This window comes from Vairimorpha ceranae (assembly GCF_000988165.1).
Source record: "Vairimorpha ceranae strain PA08 1199 chromosome Unknown NODE_1, whole genome shotgun sequence".
NCBI lineage: Eukaryota > Fungi > Microsporidia > Nosematidae > Vairimorpha > Vairimorpha ceranae.
In genome coordinates, this window is record NW_020169296.1 from 120,973 (window position 1) to 139,504 (window position 18,532).

At 25.5% G+C, this 18,532-nt stretch overlaps 18 protein-coding genes across 18 annotated transcripts; 5 read left to right on the forward strand and 13 right to left on the reverse strand.

The window, feature by feature from the left end:
- Positions 1–25: 25 nt before the first annotated feature.
- AAJ76_1000120998 (dna lyase endonuclease 4) lies at positions 26–853 on the forward strand (the record flags this gene model as incomplete). The annotated part of the gene is made up of 1 exon (XM_024473568.1): positions 26–853. One exon carries the CDS (start codon positions 26–28, stop codon positions 851–853), a length of 828 nt encoding a protein of 275 aa, XP_024332422.1.
- A 660-nt stretch (positions 854–1,513) lies between these two features.
- Positions 1,514–2,317, reverse strand: AAJ76_1000123289 (t-snare complex subunit syntaxin; the record flags this gene model as incomplete). The annotated part of the gene is made up of 1 exon (XM_024473569.1): positions 1,514–2,317. One exon carries the CDS (start codon positions 2,315–2,317, stop codon positions 1,514–1,516), a length of 804 nt encoding a protein of 267 aa, XP_024332423.1.
- A 447-nt stretch (positions 2,318–2,764) lies between these two features.
- On the reverse strand, positions 2,765–3,604 carry AAJ76_1000124576 (spindle pole body associated protein; the record flags this gene model as incomplete). Its single annotated transcript, XM_024473570.1, has 1 exon — positions 2,765–3,604. One exon carries the CDS (start codon positions 3,602–3,604, stop codon positions 2,765–2,767), a length of 840 nt encoding a protein of 279 aa, XP_024332424.1.
- A 153-nt stretch (positions 3,605–3,757) lies between these two features.
- Positions 3,758–5,587, forward strand: AAJ76_1000124730 (translation initiation factor rli1; the record flags this gene model as incomplete). Its single annotated transcript, XM_024473571.1, has 1 exon — positions 3,758–5,587. One exon carries the CDS (start codon positions 3,758–3,760, stop codon positions 5,585–5,587), a length of 1,830 nt encoding a protein of 609 aa, XP_024332425.1.
- A 72-nt stretch (positions 5,588–5,659) lies between these two features.
- On the forward strand, positions 5,660–6,721 carry AAJ76_1000126632 (zinc finger protein; the record flags this gene model as incomplete). Its single annotated transcript, XM_024473572.1, has 1 exon — positions 5,660–6,721. One exon carries the CDS (start codon positions 5,660–5,662, stop codon positions 6,719–6,721), a length of 1,062 nt encoding a protein of 353 aa, XP_024332426.1.
- A 568-nt stretch (positions 6,722–7,289) lies between these two features.
- Positions 7,290–8,153, reverse strand: AAJ76_1000129125 (hypothetical protein; the record flags this gene model as incomplete). The annotated part of the gene is made up of 1 exon (XM_024473573.1): positions 7,290–8,153. The coding sequence occupies one exon, from the start codon at positions 8,151–8,153 to the stop codon at positions 7,290–7,292; it is 864 nt and encodes a 287-aa protein (XP_024332427.1).
- A 145-nt stretch (positions 8,154–8,298) lies between these two features.
- AAJ76_1000130554 (folate transporter) lies at positions 8,299–9,582 on the reverse strand (the record flags this gene model as incomplete). The annotated part of the gene is made up of 1 exon (XM_024473574.1): positions 8,299–9,582. The coding sequence occupies one exon, from the start codon at positions 9,580–9,582 to the stop codon at positions 8,299–8,301; it is 1,284 nt and encodes a 427-aa protein (XP_024332428.1).
- Positions 9,583–9,639: 57 nt separating this feature from the next.
- On the reverse strand, positions 9,640–9,921 carry AAJ76_1000130893 (hypothetical protein; the record flags this gene model as incomplete). The annotated part of the gene is made up of 1 exon (XM_024473575.1): positions 9,640–9,921. The coding sequence occupies one exon, from the start codon at positions 9,919–9,921 to the stop codon at positions 9,640–9,642; it is 282 nt and encodes a 93-aa protein (XP_024332429.1).
- A 39-nt stretch (positions 9,922–9,960) lies between these two features.
- Positions 9,961–10,902, reverse strand: AAJ76_1000131874 (trna pseudouridine synthase a; the record flags this gene model as incomplete). The annotated part of the gene is made up of 1 exon (XM_024473576.1): positions 9,961–10,902. The coding sequence occupies one exon, from the start codon at positions 10,900–10,902 to the stop codon at positions 9,961–9,963; it is 942 nt and encodes a 313-aa protein (XP_024332430.1).
- A 97-nt stretch (positions 10,903–10,999) lies between these two features.
- On the reverse strand, positions 11,000–11,413 carry AAJ76_1000132385 (40s ribosomal protein s19; the record flags this gene model as incomplete). Its single annotated transcript, XM_024473577.1, has 1 exon — positions 11,000–11,413. One exon carries the CDS (start codon positions 11,411–11,413, stop codon positions 11,000–11,002), a length of 414 nt encoding a protein of 137 aa, XP_024332431.1.
- An 86-nt stretch (positions 11,414–11,499) lies between these two features.
- Positions 11,500–12,045, reverse strand: AAJ76_1000133017 (inorganic phosphate transporter; the record flags this gene model as incomplete). Its single annotated transcript, XM_024473578.1, has 1 exon — positions 11,500–12,045. One exon carries the CDS (start codon positions 12,043–12,045, stop codon positions 11,500–11,502), a length of 546 nt encoding a protein of 181 aa, XP_024332432.1.
- Positions 12,046–12,287: 242 nt separating this feature from the next.
- AAJ76_1000133260 (nudix hydrolase) lies at positions 12,288–12,650 on the forward strand (the record flags this gene model as incomplete). Its single annotated transcript, XM_024473579.1, has 1 exon — positions 12,288–12,650. The coding sequence occupies one exon, from the start codon at positions 12,288–12,290 to the stop codon at positions 12,648–12,650; it is 363 nt and encodes a 120-aa protein (XP_024332433.1).
- A 7-nt stretch (positions 12,651–12,657) lies between these two features.
- Positions 12,658–13,299, reverse strand: AAJ76_1000134271 (hypothetical protein; the record flags this gene model as incomplete). Its single annotated transcript, XM_024473580.1, has 1 exon — positions 12,658–13,299. The coding sequence occupies one exon, from the start codon at positions 13,297–13,299 to the stop codon at positions 12,658–12,660; it is 642 nt and encodes a 213-aa protein (XP_024332434.1).
- Positions 13,300–13,332: 33 nt separating this feature from the next.
- Positions 13,333–13,914, reverse strand: AAJ76_1000134886 (transcriptional repressor; the record flags this gene model as incomplete). Its single annotated transcript, XM_024473581.1, has 1 exon — positions 13,333–13,914. The coding sequence occupies one exon, from the start codon at positions 13,912–13,914 to the stop codon at positions 13,333–13,335; it is 582 nt and encodes a 193-aa protein (XP_024332435.1).
- Positions 13,915–14,596: 682 nt separating this feature from the next.
- AAJ76_1000136258 (20s proteasome subunit) lies at positions 14,597–15,286 on the reverse strand (the record flags this gene model as incomplete). Its single annotated transcript, XM_024473583.1, has 1 exon — positions 14,597–15,286. The coding sequence occupies one exon, from the start codon at positions 15,284–15,286 to the stop codon at positions 14,597–14,599; it is 690 nt and encodes a 229-aa protein (XP_024332436.1).
- Positions 15,287–15,516: 230 nt separating this feature from the next.
- Positions 15,517–15,882, forward strand: AAJ76_1000136489 (hypothetical protein; the record flags this gene model as incomplete). The annotated part of the gene is made up of 1 exon (XM_024473584.1): positions 15,517–15,882. One exon carries the CDS (start codon positions 15,517–15,519, stop codon positions 15,880–15,882), a length of 366 nt encoding a protein of 121 aa, XP_024332437.1.
- Positions 15,883–16,179: 297 nt separating this feature from the next.
- On the reverse strand, positions 16,180–16,758 carry AAJ76_1000137730 (myb-like transcription factor; the record flags this gene model as incomplete). The annotated part of the gene is made up of 1 exon (XM_024473585.1): positions 16,180–16,758. The coding sequence occupies one exon, from the start codon at positions 16,756–16,758 to the stop codon at positions 16,180–16,182; it is 579 nt and encodes a 192-aa protein (XP_024332438.1).
- Positions 16,759–17,456: 698 nt separating this feature from the next.
- On the reverse strand, positions 17,457–18,437 carry AAJ76_1000139409 (gtpase-activating protein; the record flags this gene model as incomplete). Its single annotated transcript, XM_024473586.1, has 1 exon — positions 17,457–18,437. One exon carries the CDS (start codon positions 18,435–18,437, stop codon positions 17,457–17,459), a length of 981 nt encoding a protein of 326 aa, XP_024332439.1.
- Positions 18,438–18,532: the final 95 nt, after the last annotated feature.

An 18,532-nucleotide genomic window follows, 5' to 3' on the forward strand; every position in this document is an offset into this window, starting at 1 on the left:
TTTTAAAAATACACTAGAAAGGGGTATGGCAAAATTAATTGGTGCGCATTTATCAATTAGCAAAGGAATAGATAAATTACAAAACATGATGGAAAGTATTGGTGCAAAATGCTGTGCAATATTTTTAAAAAACCAAAAAAGATTTTCTTCAGCACCTTATAAAAAAGTCGTTGTAGAAAACTTTAAAAAGAAAATTTTGTTCCCCGAGTTAATTGTTCCACATGGTTCCTATTTAATAAATTTAGGTAATCCAGAAAAAATAGAAAATTCTTATTTATGTCTTATTGACGATTTAAAGAGATGTAACGAACTTGGAATAATATATTATAATTTACATCCTGGTAGTGATGTAACGAATATTGGTCAAAAATGTCTTGATTTTATTTCTGAACAATTAAACAAAGCTTTATCGGAAGTACCAAATGTTATAATACTAATTGAAAATATGGCTGGACAAGGAAAATATGTATGTCATAAATTTGAAGATATAAAATACATTATTGACAAAATTAAGTTTAAAAATAGAATTGGTGTATGCCTCGATACATGTCATATGTTCGGCGCAGGGTACGATATTAGAACGAAAGAGAAATTTCAAACGGTAATGAAGCATTTTGATGATGTTATTGGACTTAAATTTCTTAAGGCTGTACATTTAAATGACAGTAAAGAAGACTTGGGGTCTAGAAAAGACAGACATGAACAAATTGGAAAAGGAAAAATTGGGATTGTGGCTTTTAAATATATTATGAATAGTAGTATTTTTGAAGATATACCAATGATTTTAGAAACACCAAATCACGACGAGTATTCTAATGAGATTAAATTGCTAAATTCATTAATTGAAAAATAAAGATTTTGCAAAATTATTGGTGACAATTATTTGCTTTTTTTGAATTTTAAACCATCAATAGTTATATTTCCTTATTATTTAAGAAATGATTTTATGGTGCCAAAATTAACTAATATGTCTATTGACACATGATTTAATACAGTTGCATATTGTAGAGTTGATTTATTAATTATTATAATGGATTATTAATAGAAAAATTTTGAAAAATAAAAATAATACTAAAATATAATTTATAAATCTTAAATTAAAAATTTGAAATTATAAAAACGTTACAGTAAATTAAACAAGTATAAATTTATTTTTTACTAAATTATCTAATAACTATTTATTCAGAAAAAAATATAAATGTATATAATCTTTAGAAATTTTAAATTAAATTATTGTATAAATTTAAATATTTATGTATGCATTTATTATTTCTTTTATTAACAACGCAATTTTAATATATTTTACTTATGAAAAAAAACTAGTTGTTTTTAGGTAAAGATCTTATGTAAAATTATTTATATAAGTTGCGAATATTTTTTTTTACAAGTTTCCTTTATAATAAATATTATTTTATTTATATAATCTTTAAAAATTTAATGTGTCCTTGAATTTATTAAATTAAAAAATATTTCATTTTCCTTTTTAATTTGTAAATATAGTACATTTAACAATTTATTTATTATTCCTCAATCCGAACCAATCATCTCTTAAAGCATAATATGCAGTAATAATCAATAAAACAATAATTAAGAAAATAATAACTGCTCTCCAAAATCTTTTTCTTCTTCTTTTATATTTTAATGTCTTTGCTAATTCAACATTTGATTTAATTACATGTTCTTCAATATCTATTATCTCATCTCCATAATTATCTATAACAATACTTTTCTCAAACGTCAAGTCAGAGACCATTTTTGTAATTTCAACTATTTCTTCTGATAAATCATTAATTTTTTTTATTTCTTCTTGGCGTCGCGTTGCTTCATCCTTCTTTAATTGAGAACCGGAATCACTTAACGCGAATAAACATTCAATTTTAGTACCAGAATCAGGACTATTAATAAGTTTTGTAACTTGTTCTTCAGAAACATTAGGATTTGCTGTTCGTACAAGAAATCTCTTTTTATTTTCCTCATTTTTCTTAAACGTGAATGTATAATCTCTAAATAAATTTGTAACATTTATTAGCTTTTTAGAAAAACCATTAATAAAATTTTCAATTATTTTTCTTTCATTGGAACTTGTTGTTTGCTTTGAAAAATCTGCTAGCTTAAATATCTTTTCTTTTGTTGATCTACTTAAATTTTTAAATTTATTTCCAATTTCTTGTATATTCTTAAGAAACATTCTTTCTTCCTGTGGATCAGGTGGATTGGTACTGTATTTCCCAGTTAAGAATTTGTACTGCTTTGCATATTCTTCTAATTCTGCTAAGTTTTCGTTTATTCTTTCTGATGTTGCTGTTAATCTTTCCATGGTGTTTCCCCTTATTTATGCTTAAAAACTTTTTAAAAATAATTAGTAAACAAACTCCTGATTATCTCCTTTTTTAAAAAAATGAATAAATAATTTTTTCGCATAATTATTCGTTACAGCATTAAAAAGAAAATAAAATACTAAATTTAATTTATTTCAGTATTTATATTTTTTTTCAATATTACCCCAAGGTAGCCAAAAGCTTTCGTTAGGGGAATTTCCCTTGGGAAGGTCTGAGTGGAATATGGTCGAAATGGCACTTAGTTAATGCTAAGAAAGTTAGTTTAATAGAAATTTACTTTTGATATGACTGAAATAGAATGATTATCATTTAGTCTGGAAAATGCTAACTATTCCATTTTTAAATAGTCAAACACGAAAGGCAATGTAGGTCCATTGTAACAAAATTCAGACTACTCTTTGGCAATCTTTTTTAAAATAATTTTTTTAATTAAAAACACCAAATGCATAAATTTTATACACAGTTGTGTACTTTTTGCATCCATTATTATTTAAAATTGTTATTTTCAATCTGTCAGTGATAATCTCTGGAAACAAAAAAGATTGATAATTGTTTTTGTTGATGTCGTAAGTGAATCCTCCAATTTCAAATTCTTCTTCATTGTAAAATCCACTTAATAAAAAATCTTTGATAGCACTTTGTTTGTTTTCGGTCTCTGGATGAAAAATATGAAAGTTATTTAGCTTAACATTCTTAGAAAATTTTACAGTAAATGTTATTTTCTTTGGAAGGAAGGCAGTACAGTCGCCGGGTGCAGCATTTTCACCAAATATTATGTAGGGATCGATAGATTTTCTAAATCCTATAAATCCATATTTATATAAATCATCTTTGTTTACTTGTAAAGTGGTACAGTGTTCAATTCTACAAAGATTAAATGGTGTTTCTACTGCTGATATTGTCATCTCTGAATTTTTCTTTTTTAAAGAATCTACCTCCTTGGCCAGATCTGATAACTCTGTATCTAAATTAGTTGAACGTTTATCAAAAATAAAATAATACAGAGTAAAATAAAAAACTATACCATAAGGTATTACATATTTCAAGTAAGAGAAAATACGTTTTGTGTTGTCAAAAATTTTTCTCAATAAATTATCAGGAGGTGTAAAGAGTGAATCATCAACACACTCGGCATTATAATCATCACCAATATCGTTATTTATAGTAGAATTTTCAGAGACATCTGGAAATTTCTGATAAATATTTTTAGAATTTCTATTTCTTTCTGGAGAATTAAATATTTTCAATCTTTCTTTTCGATTCATGCCCTTAGCAGAAAAAAAATTATTAAATTCCTTTTTCTTTATTTGTAAACAATAATCAGTAATCTTTAAAGAACGTTTAAACAATAATTAAGTACAGTAAATTTGATAGTATTGTTAATTACAATTAAAAATAAATATGTTTGTTACCCTAAAATGGCCAAGAATGAATCTAATAAAATAACGAGACTGGCAATTGTTAATTATGAACTATGTAAACCGAAGGAATGTATGTCAGAATGTAAAAAGGCGTGTCCTGTTAATAAAACAGGAAAGGAGTGTATTACAATTGATACTAAATCACATATCTCAGAAATTCTGTGTATAGGATGTTCTGCGTGTCAAAAGAAATGTCCTTTTAAGGCGATTACAATTGTAAATTTACCTACAAATCTAGATAAAGACATTTCACATAGATATTCGGCAAATGGTTTTAAACTTCACAGATTACCAATCCCTAAATATGGTAAGGTTTTAGGGCTAGTAGGCACTAATGGTATAGGAAAAAGTACTGCACTTAAAATATTATCGGGCAATCTTAAACCAAACTTAGGAAAGTTCGACGTTACGCCCGACTGGGCAGCAATTCTAAATAATTATAAAGGATCTGAACTTCATGGATTTTTTACTAAAATTTTAGAAGGGTCTATTAAAGCTATTTCTAAGATACAGTATATAGATAAAATGCCTAAATTTTTAAAAGGACGCTATAAGTCAGAAATCGCCTCCGGAAAAATGTTGTTTACTGTTAATGATATATTAAAAAAAGTTGATGAAAAAAATAAATTTGACTATTACGTAGATAAAATGGCACTTAAAAATGTATTAACAAGAGAATTAGAGCAATTAAGTGGTGGTGAACTTCAAAGATTTTGTATTGCATACACATGTTTACAAGAAGGAAATGTTTATATTTTTGATGAACCCACTAGTTTTTTGGATGTTAAGCAGCGACTAGCAGCTGCTAAGGAAATAAGAAATTTGTGTGAAGAAAATAAATATGTTGTAGTTGTCGAACACGATTTAGCCATTTTAGATTTGATGTGTGATTTTGGATGTGTTCTATACGGACAATCTGGGGCATACGGTGTAATAAGCGCACCATACGTTATTAAATCAGCAATAAATATATTTCTTGATGGATTTTTGCCTACAGAAAACATGAAATTTAGAAATTCAGAGTTAAAGTTTAATATTTCGGAAACACTTGATAGTATTATATCTACCAGAGACCAGTATCATTATCCCAATTTGATAAAAACATATCCAAATTTTACGCTTAAAGTTGAAGGCGGTAACTTTTCAGATTCTGAAATTGTTGTATTTCTTGGTGAAAATGGAATGGGCAAAACTACTTTAGTAGGTTTGATTTCGGGGTTAATTAAAGATGATAACGGGGAAGAGTTCGGTTTGTTGTCATATAGTCTTAAACCGCAAAAAATCATACCGAAATACAAAGGAACAGTTAGAGATCTTTTTATGTCAAAAATTCGTTCTTCCTTTTTAGACGCTAATTTTGTTAATGAAGTTATTAAACCTTTAGATATTCATCATTTATACGACCAACTTGTAGAAAACTTGAGTGGTGGAGAATTACAAAGAATTGCAATAATAATATGTTTAGGAAAAGATGCTAACCTTTATTTATTAGATGAACCTTCTGCGTATCTAGATTCAGATCAGAGAATAGCGATTTCAAAAGTTATAAAAAGGTTTATTTATGGGAAGAAGCGAACAGCCTTTGTGGTTGAACATGATTTAATTGTAGGTACATATTTGGCTGATAAAGTTGTTGTTTTTGAGGGAAGCCCTAGTGTTCATAGCACTGCTCATAAACCGATGGATTTGCATAGTGGAATGAATATTTTTTTAAAGAATCTTGATATTACTTTTAGAAGAGACTCTTCCAATTTTAGACCAAGAGTTAATAAGCCGAATTCCGCAAAAGACAGAACTCAGAAAGAAGAGAATAAATATTTTTTTTGATATTTAATAAATGATTATTGGTATATTTTTTTTACAATTTTTATAGATCAGTTTAACTTACCCTTCGCAAAAATGTCTTACTTTTTTAAAAACAATAGAACACTTAAAAAAGCTAACAGTTATCTTATCTATGTTAATATATCAGATAACTGCATATATGACATATCAGATATAATAATAGAATATAATACAACAACCAATAAAGTAACTATCATATGTGATGATCTTCCTGAAGATATTAAATCCAGAATGTTAAAATATTTCAAGGGTGATATCAATCAATTTATCGTTTACATTGAAGAAAACCTTGAAACTTTTTTAAGCGGAAAGGAGCCAGAGGTAAAATTAGAATCTCATTCTTTAACTTTCGATAAATGCGTTTTAGAAGACAAGATTACATCTTTACCTGATAATTATGTGTATCCTACGCAAAACGTAAATATAAACATTTTACAATATGAATTGTCGAAAAAAAATATATACTTTTTTAGTGCTAAAAAAATTTATTTACAAGTAAACTGTAAGAAATGTAAAGAATCATGTGAAATAAAAGATCTTAAAACATGTAAATGTGGGACTTTATTGAAATGTAATTTTATTCCAACACTAGATGCTGAAAAGTTAGGCAGTCTTTTTTTCGAAAATTGCACATTTTGTCATTTAAATCCTTCAAATTTTCAATTTAACTGTGCAAATTGTTTTTCAAACTATCAAAGTAATAAAATTGGGCTTAATACTAAATTTCAAATGAGTTGCTGGAAATGTAATACTTTTTTGACATTTTGTATAAAAAAAACGACTTTTTTAGAAAAAAAAAATATGACATTTAAGGTTGGCACATCACTACCGTATAATGGCACATGTAAACATTACAAAAAATCTTATAGATGGTTTAGGTTCTCCTGTTGTCAATCTGTTTATCCATGTGATATTTGCCATGACTTAGAAAACACTCATCCTGTACAAGTAGCTAATAAAATGATATGTGGGTTTTGTTCTAAAGAGCAGTCAGTTAAAAGTGATTGTACTTGTGGAATGGATTTAAAGAAGAGTACTGCATTTTGGGAAGGTGGAAAAGGTTCTCGTAATAAGGCAACTATGAGTCGTAAAGACAGTAAAAAATACACAAAATAGTATTTAAAAATTTAAAATTTACAGATATTATACATTTTTAAAGAAATTAAACCTAATAAATAGCTTATGATTATTAATGTGCTTTCAAAATTATTGTTTATATGTTATATTAAACTCTAAAAAATTATAAAGTAGTGCTTTTATTATCGAAAATATAATGTAAATCTTTAAAAATTAAAAATAATGCTAAGTAAGATATTTAGAGATTAGTACGGTTCAATAAAATAATTTTTACTTTTGCTTGAATTGAAAAATGTAAAAATTTACGATAGTAAATTTCTATAATTTTTATTAAATATCAGATTTTATGACAAGCCGGACATTTAAGTAGATATTACAATATATTAATTTACAAATACTAAATTTTCAAGTAAATATACAGTATTAAACATTAATGCCTTAATTACATCTAAATGTAATTATTAAAAGTATTTATGTTTTAATTATTATATTTAAAAACAATTTAAACAACGCTAAGCTTTGTAATACAATTGTTTACTTTAGTATTAAGAACCCGTAAAAATATTAAAGCGCTTAGAAAGCATTCATTTTTTAAATTTAAACATGTTTATAATTTTAGTAATAAATTTTTTCTAGCTATATCAAAAACATAATCTAACTCTGTTTGAGGGATTAAATTTTTGATCTCATAGTATCTATCAGCTTCTACCAAAGATTCTATTTTTCTATTTTTCCGATAATTTAAAAAATCTTCAAATGAGTTAACAAACATTCCTAGTGATATATTTTCATATCTCCACATTTGTTTATAATAAGAAAAAAATAGTGTTTTTGATGTGGTAGCTAAAGCTGCAACAAAAGTATTTTTTCCCGTTCTACTTGGTAATAAGTTATTTAAATCTACATTAAACAATACACATCTACCGTCAGTCGAATAAATCAATACTGAATATTTATATAGAATTAAAAATTTACTATCAAAATACCCCATACAGAGTAAATAAATAAAAACCTTTTCAAGTGCTGAACCTACAGGATTATTATATTTTAAAATTTTAGCATTAAGTAAATCATCAAAACATCTTATTTCCCCGGGCTCTAATTTATAAACTTCATCTCCAATCAAATTCGATGTATAAATTACTATTATCTGATCTTTTACTTTGATATTAAACCCCGGAATAAAATTAAATTTATCTTTTATTAATGATCTTACTGAATAAACATCATTACTTGCCAACACATTATAATTAAACTCAGTTATCTTTTTGTATTTATCGAAAACTTCAATTATTCCATTGTTTTTAATTAAAGAATAGTTTATATATTCTTCATTTCTTGGATGTTTAAAGCCATGTAAATTACTAGAAAAGCTTTCTAAGATTGATGATAATAAAAAAAGGTATATAAATATACAAATACTAGGAAATGTTACAATAAAAATTATTGCAAATATATTCTTCGATTTCATTAATAAGGGCTAGTCGAAAAAAGTTAAGTTATAAAGGAGTCAAAATAAGGAGATTTATATGTAAATATACTACAAACAAATTATGCAAAAATCATATAAATAAAAAATATAACTGCATAAAAACGATGTTAAAATAAATTATACTTTATTTAAATTGAAAAAATACTAATGATAAACATGATAATGATACAGAGACAAAAAAATAATATTTAAACCTTGCTCTAACATTTGATTTCCTATAAATTGATATATATGATAATAAAACATGAATAAGAGAGGATATAAACATATTTAAACTGAAAATGAAATTTTTGTATTTGTGAGAATTAAAAGATGCATAAAGTATTATTTTTACACTAGTAGATAAAGAAAATGAAATTGTAAAAAATAAATATGACAAACTTAAGGAATTAACAATATACAAACAGAAAAGACTAGCAATAGTCAAAATAGTTATTCCTAAAGATAAAGGATACCTAAAATTATCCTCTATCTTTATTTTACCCATATAATAGCATATTATTGCTGAGGATATTTTAGAAATTCCATCAATATAACCATGAATGACAATTTCTTTTTTATCTCCGATTTCATTTTCTTGATTTTCTTTAATTTGTTTTACAAAAAGGCTACAAATTTTTATAATAATGTAGGAAATATATCTCAAGGGTGCCATTATGCAGAAGATATACTTGATAAACCTATTTCTGCCACATTTTCTCCGTTCTATAAAGACATTAGCACTAAAAAAGGCCAAACAAATAACTAAAATGTTAGCTGTAATACTTAAAAAACAGTGACTTAAAATTTCAAAATCAAAAAACAAAGCACAATTATCTAAAATTTCTTTATAAATTGACAGCTTATTTGTTTGTTGTGTCTTATTTTGGTTAATACAAAAAGTCATTAATAATGATGAAATTAATGTTATACAAGAAATGATTTGATTTAAATCGTGTTTTCCAGTTCTTATTACTATATCTTGTCCAATCCATGCGGAAAAAACTGAAGAAACACATTTTACAATTGTAATGTTATTCATCACTAGCTTCCTTTCATTTTTGTCGCTTCCTACATTGCTAACTATAACTGATTTTAATACAGAATTTAAGGCGGTAGAAGAACCGTGCAATGTTGAAACCAATTTACCAATGATAAAATTACGTTCATCCATAATATACAACAAAAAACAGGCAATAATTTCTATAAAAGTATCTATAAATAATGACAAACTATTTCCAAAAAATCTAACAATTAAAAAAACAAATAAAGAAACGAATAGTGAACTTATAAAAAAATATGCATTGAGTGTGTTATAAATCTCTTTGTTTTTAAATTTTTTTACATCTATTAAAAAAGGTACTAGAAATGGTGAAAACGGCGTAAATGATTTCAACAGATAAAACAAATAAATTGGAACGACAGACATAAATAGGGGTTAAAAATAAAAAAACGCACTCTAAAAAGGGATAAAAAGGAAATTTATTTAGATAATTTTTCCATTTAAGTCAATTTTAAAATTTTCAAAATGTTCCTTTAATATTTTAACAAGATCTGTGTGGGATTTATCTCCTTGTAGTAAAAGACTATGATCTTCATTAATAGATCCCCCACAGGCCAGCTTTTTCTTAAGAAGTTGAAGAAATTTCGTTAATTCATCAATTGTTGTATAAGGAAGATTACCTATTTTTGTTACTTTCTTGTTTCTGACTTGTTGAATTTTAATACGAATAATGGTATTTTCCTGCTCTATAATATCATTTTGCATAAATTAATGGGGTACAAATTTATTTCTATCATAAAAATATTATTTAAGCTGAGATTCAAAAATTAGTTTTACAATTTTTTGTTTAGCTAAACATGTATTGTAATCTTTTGTTATTGCATCAATATTATTATTAGATTTTAAAAAGCATAAATTCACTGGAAATACGGCTTCATAAAATACTAAATTTTGCGGATCAGATGTTCCAATTTTTTCCCAGTCAAAATTTTCGTCTTTTCCTGCCATTTCAAGAACCCAAAATATTTTTCTTACCATATTATGCAAAAAAGATTTTGCTTGTATGTCTAAATAGTACAAATCCCCTTCTTTAATTATCTGACAAATATCTACAGTCCGATTATATCGGGCGCTTTTGTCTGAATGTTTTGACAAATTATAAAAATTTTTAAGTGTTAATATTTTTTGACACATTTCTTCCATTTTGTTGATGTCATATTTTAATCGAATCTGGTTTTTAATTTTTACAAATGGATTGGTAAAATAATATCGATATTTACGTTTTATGCAAGTAAATCTAGCACTAAATCCATCTTCAACTGGTGCCCAGCCTATAACTCTTATATCTTCAGGTAAATAATTATTTAAAATAGCTTGATAGTTAAATTCGTGTTTATCGTCATCATTCAAAAAATATCTGCTTGTATTTTCTCTGAGTAAAGATTTAATTTTTACAGAAGCTACCATTCCAATAGCAGACACTCCCTTGTCTGTTCTTCCTGCATAAACAATATGATCGGCAAGTGTAGACAAAAGTAGTGCATTTTTAATGCGATTTCCAATTGAATCCCCATCTTTACATTCCGCCAAGCCCCTGTATTTTTCGCCGTGATAACTAATTAACAAAGCAATGGTTCTATATGATACATGATTAATAGCTTTTTGCTTACGATATGGATTGTAAATCAAATATATTAGTTTATCTTTACTTAAAGTTTTTAAATATTGAAGATAAAAATTTTTCATGGGTTAGTGAATAAAAATAAAAAAATAAGAAAGGTTAAGAAAGTAAGTTATGCTGTATAATTTTTTATAAACGGCTAAATATTAAGTTAAAATTAATTTATTCTCTCAAAGAATGAATAACATCAAATATAACTTCCTTAGCATTAGAAGTAAGCATACCTGTTTTATTATTAAGATCAATATATCCAATCTTTTGTAAATTATCAAAAATGCTTCTCATAAAAAAGTCATCGGCTTTAACAAACTTATTTGGTCTACGTCCTCTATTTTTATAGTTTCCAAAATATACGCATGCTTCTTCAACTGTCAATATTCCTTTTTTTGCAATAAGATTAATAATAGCAGCCATGCGTGCATAATACCAATCATCATAAACGGGACAATTTTCTTTGCCAGTGCCTGTTTTTAAAATATCAAAATCTTTTGGTAAAACTATTTCACTGTTGGTTTGTAAACTTTTTTTAAGAACATTTACGAAGTCAGTAGTTTTAACAGTAAAGATTTCATCCATTTAAGGGTAAAAAAAATAAGTTATAAAATTGCAAACTAGTAAAATATAAAAACATAAATTAAATAAATATAAAAATCATAAAAAATTTATTCTTCTTTTTTACGTTTTTTATCAGCAACAACTTCTGGTGTCTCTACTTTACCAAACAATGTATTAAGATCTAAGGGTCTTAATATTTCTCTTCCTAAAATGTACCTTTGATACAAAGGATTAAAAAGAAAACTTCTGAATACTACTGTGCCAGAAATGATAAGAGGTTGAATAATGTTCCATTTAAAATGTAAAAGACATACAATTAAACCTTGCAAAAGGGCAGATTTACTTGACTTGTTAAGTTCTTTAAGATCGTATTCAGAATAAGCAATTTCAATTTCTTCTTCTACATCGGGGGTTTCTTGGAATAAGCCAACTTCCTTTTTAATTTTCAAAACTCTTTGATCGTTCACACTTTTAATTCTCTTTTTAATAATGAAATAGAACATAACCTGGAAAAGAGCACTAACGACATAAATAACTCTAAGAGTGAAAAGAACTCTTGGTTCTAAAAATATGGGTTTTTTAGATACCTGCATTATCATTATTGAAAGGCCAAAATTTATAAATTGATCTATTGTAGACAATGGTAAACTCATTTAGGGGTAAAAAAATATTAATTTTTAGAGCAAAATGAATATTACTTTCTTTGCTTATTTATGTTTACATTTTTGTTATGAACAGAAATTATAAAAATTTGTTACGAACAGAATTAAAAAGATTTGTTACAAACAGAAATTAATATTTTGTTGTGTCAAAAATCAATACTAAAACATTTACAAATAAAAAACTTTATATTTGATCTATAAACATGATCTTATTAGCAATTATATTTGTAGTAATGGCAAAAAGAGCAGGCACTATCCCATTTATAGATGATAAGGTAATTTTAGTTGACTCTTTAAAAAATAAAAACAATATAGTTCTCCCCAAAGGGCACATTAAAAACGGAGAGAGTGCACAAGATGCTGCTTTAAGGGAAACACTTGAAGAGGCAGGCCTAATAGGAATATTAGATACTACAAATGTTTATGTCTTAAAAAATGTTGTTTATTGGAAAATGAATGTAACAAAATTTCCAGATAAATATGACGAGATGAACAAACGTCGTCGACATTTTTACACTTATGAAGAAGTTGAGCAGTCACCACTAATAAAAAAAAGTCTTAAAAAAATTATATTGGAGGCTATGAAAAATAAATAAATTAAGTTTATTTACCTTCTAAAAATTTATAGAGAGTGTTATAATTGTGTATCGTTAAGTAATAAAAAAAATTAATTTCTTTCATTTTCTTTAAATGTAAAAGATATCCTTTAGACAAATTCCCACAGCATTCACAGTCATAAACTTCTTCTGCAACATCAAGCTGGTCATTTTGTATTTTTAACATTAATCCATTATCAGTCATCTCATTTATAAAATTTGTACTAATCAGGCTTGTATCTCTTGTATCAAGATCTTTTATATTTTTTATGTCTTTAACAATTATCTTTTCTCCATTTTTACTAATAACAGTATTTTGAACATCAAAATCCTGGTAGAAATCGGGATCTAATATTTTTAATATCTTTTCATATTCTTCCTTACCAATTTTTTTATCTCCTCTTTTACTGTTAATTATTCTTAACTTACCATTTTTAAAATTTTTATTGGTTTTAAACATTAAATAAATTTTAATATGATTAGGAATATTACAAAAATCTCTTAAACTAATTTCTTTTTTATAAAATATAGAATCTTCAAATACAAAATCATCAATGTACAATATTCTATCTCTATTTAAAGATATTATATTATCTATTCCAGTACATATATTAGGTATCATACCGAACTTAGTAGAAATGAGATACATGGGGTAAACTAATTTACAAAAATAATTTATTTTTTACAAATCAATCGGTTCAAAAAGTATTTTCTCAGGAGCTTTGTAAGTTTTACTTGATTTAAATTTAAATAGATCATTAAACATATCTAAATTATACTTCTTACCAATTCTTTCTTTATTCTTATTTTTTACTTCAAAGCCGTGTAATTTATGCTTGGTGCTTCCCATTTCCTCTTTACTAAGAAGATCCTTCTGTGGCCTGAAATCGTGCAAGTACATGCATTCGTTATTTTGACACGGAACGCTTTTTAAAAAAAACGAACAGTATTTTGTAGTCCCGTATGTGCATTTTAATACCTTGCCTTCCAATAAACTTTCATCCACTTCTTGAATACACAGCTTAGCCTCTTCTTCAGTATTAAAGGTTATATAAGCACTAGCGGTAGATTCTACAATACTAGCTCTCTTATTTATTACAATCTTTTTTATAAGACCAAACTGCCCAAAAAATTCTTTTCTAGACAAAATAGTCTCATCAGCATACTTTTGCGGAATACAAATGATGTACACAAGTGTTTTCTGAATAATTCTTATGTTATTAAAATCATTAGAATTTTCATAGTGCATAAAGAGGTTACCCATTTGGGGTAGCAAAATCTAAAAATAAAAAATGATCAGTGTAACACGAAATAGATCAAAATATGACGATAAACTGAAGGTAACAGTTTTAGTAACAAACTTAGAAATAATACTTGGTGTTTGAATTTAGGTATTGATATGTTTTACTATGATTTTTTTGATGTTTGAATCTATCAAAATACTAGCTTACGTTGTTCTTTTTTGCCTTTTTGAAACAGGATGTAAACAAATTTTTACCTGTACAAAAATTTATAATAATAATTATTTATACTAATTTTATTGAATTAATTTTGAAGTGCCAATGCAACAATACATGCGTGTAAAATTAATTGACTCTATTTAAACTTTAAACAAAGATTAATTAGTTTTAAGCATAACACTTGGTTAAAAAAATGTGTTATATGTTGTCTCCTAAAAAGTTGCTTATCAAAAATATGGTTTATTTATAATGTAAATATATATTTGAACCTGTCAAATATCTTAAGCCGAGCAAAACATTGATATTTAACATGTGTCTTGCGTTCCAACAGCATAAATTACTAAGGTATAAAATATAGCACTTAAAATATAAAAAAATTAATTCAATATTCTTAAAAAGAAGGGTTAAAAAATAAATATTCATATATAAACTTTTATTGTATCATCAACATACAATAAAAGTAGTAAGGATATAAAAACTTTATTATTAAAAATAATTCTCAGAATTTATGTGCCTGATACCACAAGACGTCTCTAGTACCCAAATATCAACATTATCACTATTTAATGCACCAGGTTCTGGAAAGGCATTTTTTATAGATTTTATTCCTAAATCTACTAATTGTTCTACATTCAATTCTTCAAATGTTTCACAAGTATCTTCCAAAATCGTTCTACAAGACTGAGACCTATTTCCTATACTCATTCCACAAACTTCCTTTGCAGATCCTTTAGGATCAAATAAAACAAGACTTATTCCATCATAGTCAGTAAGTAATAATCCCTGTACACCGTAAAGTCTTTTACCATTAACCAATGTCCTAAAACAAGCATCAAGACACAAATCATCAAATACATGTATAGGATGTATATTTCTACCTTTTCTAATATTCTCATACACAGTATTATTCTTAAGATATTTAACTATTTTAGTACCATCATTTGTAATTCCACTGAATGAAAATAAGGACTTATCATCAATTTGAAATATTTTCTTTTGTTGTTTAGCAAATTTAGACCTTTTTTCATTATGTGTAACAAATACGCCCACTTTACTATTTTTTAAAGCTACTACAGTAGATCCTAATTGTACAGTATTATTAATATACTCTAATTGTTTTATTTTACCTTCTGGATTGTAAATAATATAATTTGTGTAATCAGTCTGTGATTCCATTAAAGGGTAAAAAATATTATGCATAAACAATACATGATTGTGTGTTAATGTACACAATAAAAAAATTATTTCTTTTTGAAATCTAAATTGTAATTTAGATTTACAAGAATAAAAAGTATATTGAACTTTGTTATGCACATTTACCTTTTCTTTTTAAAATGTTTATAATTTCTTAAAGAAAATCTTTGTACACTTTATGTATTTTTACAGCAATATTTTTTAGACCCCCTATGATTAATCATATTCTAGAAATAATAAAAAATGAAGACACTTTTAATTTATTTTCTAATTCTGTGTCTCCTAGTATTTACGATATTAATAAACTTAAAATTAAAACACTTCCAAACATTAAGAATTTTTTACTTACATTTTTTAAGAATGTAAAAAATAATTATCCACTAGATTCGTTGTACTGGAATGAGGCCACGAAATTTGAACAATTTATTTTTAGACTTTTTAAAGAAATTGAAGATGTAAAGCAGGAAAGTAATGGAGATGATAACATTATAGAGATGTACGTAGAGAGTATAATGGGATTTACAGAAGACATTGATGTACATAAAATCAATGAGCAGATTTCTTACATTATTTCTTAATTAAATAATATTTTAATTTAAGAACTATATATTTATGTACACAAATAACATAAAAATTTTTATTTAAATTAAAAAAAGTCAAACAAATCCAAAAAAAAATATCAGATATTTTTCAAGTTTGTACATTAACAAATTTATTCTATAGAAAATTAATTAATAACTTTAAATAAATTTTTTCTACTTATTTTTTTCAGATAAAATGATATATTACTTTTTAAAATAAAGATGTTATTATTTCATGTTTAAATAATTCCCTAACATTTTAAATTAAAAAAAAATACATTTTATAATGGACATTTAATTAAAAATAGATTGAATTTTAAGTAATGCTTTACTTGCTATTTCGTCTAGTTCATCCATCTCTGAGTTATCAGTAAACTCATTATATCTCCTAGGTAAAAATGTAACACTGTGACTTCTAGGATTATTGATTAATGGTACTTGATTAATGTAATTGTTCATTTCTTTAATTTTGTAAAAACTTTTATTGTACTGTTCAATTGTACTAAACATACTATTTCTTTTATCTTTTTGCACTCTTCTTTGTATCGTGCTATTCCAATAATTTTTAATAGCATTGTCTGTTCGACCAGGTAAATGTTTAGCAATCTCGGACCATCGATTTCCATATTTTTTGTGTAATTCAACAATCTTTAAATCTTCTTCATCAGAAAATGGCTTTTTACATATTTTCGGATTTAAATGGTTGTGCCACCGTTCACGGCATTGTTTACCTAACCTTGTCTCCATTTTTTTAGAAATAAACGACCAGTTCTTTGGTGAATACTTATTTATTAAATTCAATAGCTTTTGATCTTCTTCTTTGGTCCATGGGCCTTTAATAATTTTACTTTCATTAGCTGAAGATCCTAACATAAGGGGATAATTGTTTGTCTTTTAAAGATATATGACATAAATGAAAACTAGTAAGAAATATACAAGAATATAAACAAACAAACAAAGCACCCGATAATCTGTAAAACCTTAAAAATATTTAAAAACAATTTAAATTTATATAAACACTATTTTGAAATATAAAATTGTTAAAAATATTTCTGAGTCATTTTACAAGTCTAAGCTTAAGTGGATAATACAATTTATGCAATAAAAAATTAATTAACGACTTAAAGAAAATAAAGCAATAACTTAAAATTTAATGTTTCGGTTTTTTAATTAATAACAGTTATGTAAATATATTTGTTAATGAATTAAATAATGTATTTCTGCCTTTAATAGATAGTTGACATTTTATCTTTTTAATTTAAAATTCCTCTTTAACTTTTATTTATTTCTTACTATTAAGCTTTCAATAACTTAATATTGCTAATTAATTGAATTGAAATCTTTTAAATTAATTTAAGATTTGTAAATTTTCAACTGCATAATTAATAAATTCTTGCAAGGTTGACTCTGTACAAATAATCATAAAATTAAAGATTACACAAAATATTGAAAATTGATCAATTAAAGCATGAAATAAAAAATGTATTAGTTTGATAAAAAAACAATTATAAACCAACAAAATATAATATTGATTTTTAAATTAAAAAAGTAAAGATCAAATCACTAAAAAATTAATTTAATTTTTTTTTATAATTTAGATAATTAAACTTTTTTGCATATTTAACGCTATTAAAAATAATTTCATCTATATCCATCTCAAATGTATCTATTTTACCCATAAACTCAACTAGCTGTTCATCTTTTAATTTAAAAATAAAATTACTAAAGAACTTTAGAATGGAAGCAGCAATAAATAAAAATATTGAAAAATCTAAATATAAAAATAAATCCCAGAACCTTAAAACATATTTTATATTAAATCTAGTGAAAAGAGTTAGGTACCAGCCAATAGCATAAATACTTAAATCTACACCATTATCATCTAAATGTGTTAAAACATCAGGTATTATTAATTTAAATAGTTCTATTTGTAATAATTGGATTTTATTACATTTACTTAGTGATTTATCAAAAAGTGTTTCTAATTTATTTTTTTGTACAATGTTGACTAGCAGTTCGAATGCTTCTTCTTCAGGAAAGTACATTAAAATTATACCTGCAATATTAGACATCCCCTGACAGTAGCCAATTGATGGCATAAAATTAGCAAATGCAGTTAAAATATTAAATAATTCTGATTGTCCCCGACCATACTTTTTAGTAAACAGATAGTGCGTTCTAAATGTGCGTTGAATGTCTACGTGTATTTGGTGCGCGTATTCGTTTTCCTGTGATTTAAGTGTTTTGTAGTTATATAAAAAATCTTTATGTACAAAAATCTTCCATATTGTATTTTTCAAGGTTAATGGTATTCCGAGACGAACCAATCTTAAAATTTTTATACTTTTCAAGTATTTTTTGTAATTATCTTCATATTGTTCAATTTTCTCATACCATTGATTTTTAAGAGAATGTTCTGATACACTAGAATTTACAAATTTATCAGTAATAAATCCATATTCGTCAATACATAATATTTTATTTTTACAATATGATATCTGTGTATCTTCTTTCCCATTATATTTTACAAAGATATTATTCGTGTTTTTCATTTATTTTTAATAAAAAATTAGTATAAAATGTAAAGAAGGTAAATTTCTTGAAACTTGTTTTAGATCGCTTACAAAAATAAACACATTAAAAATAA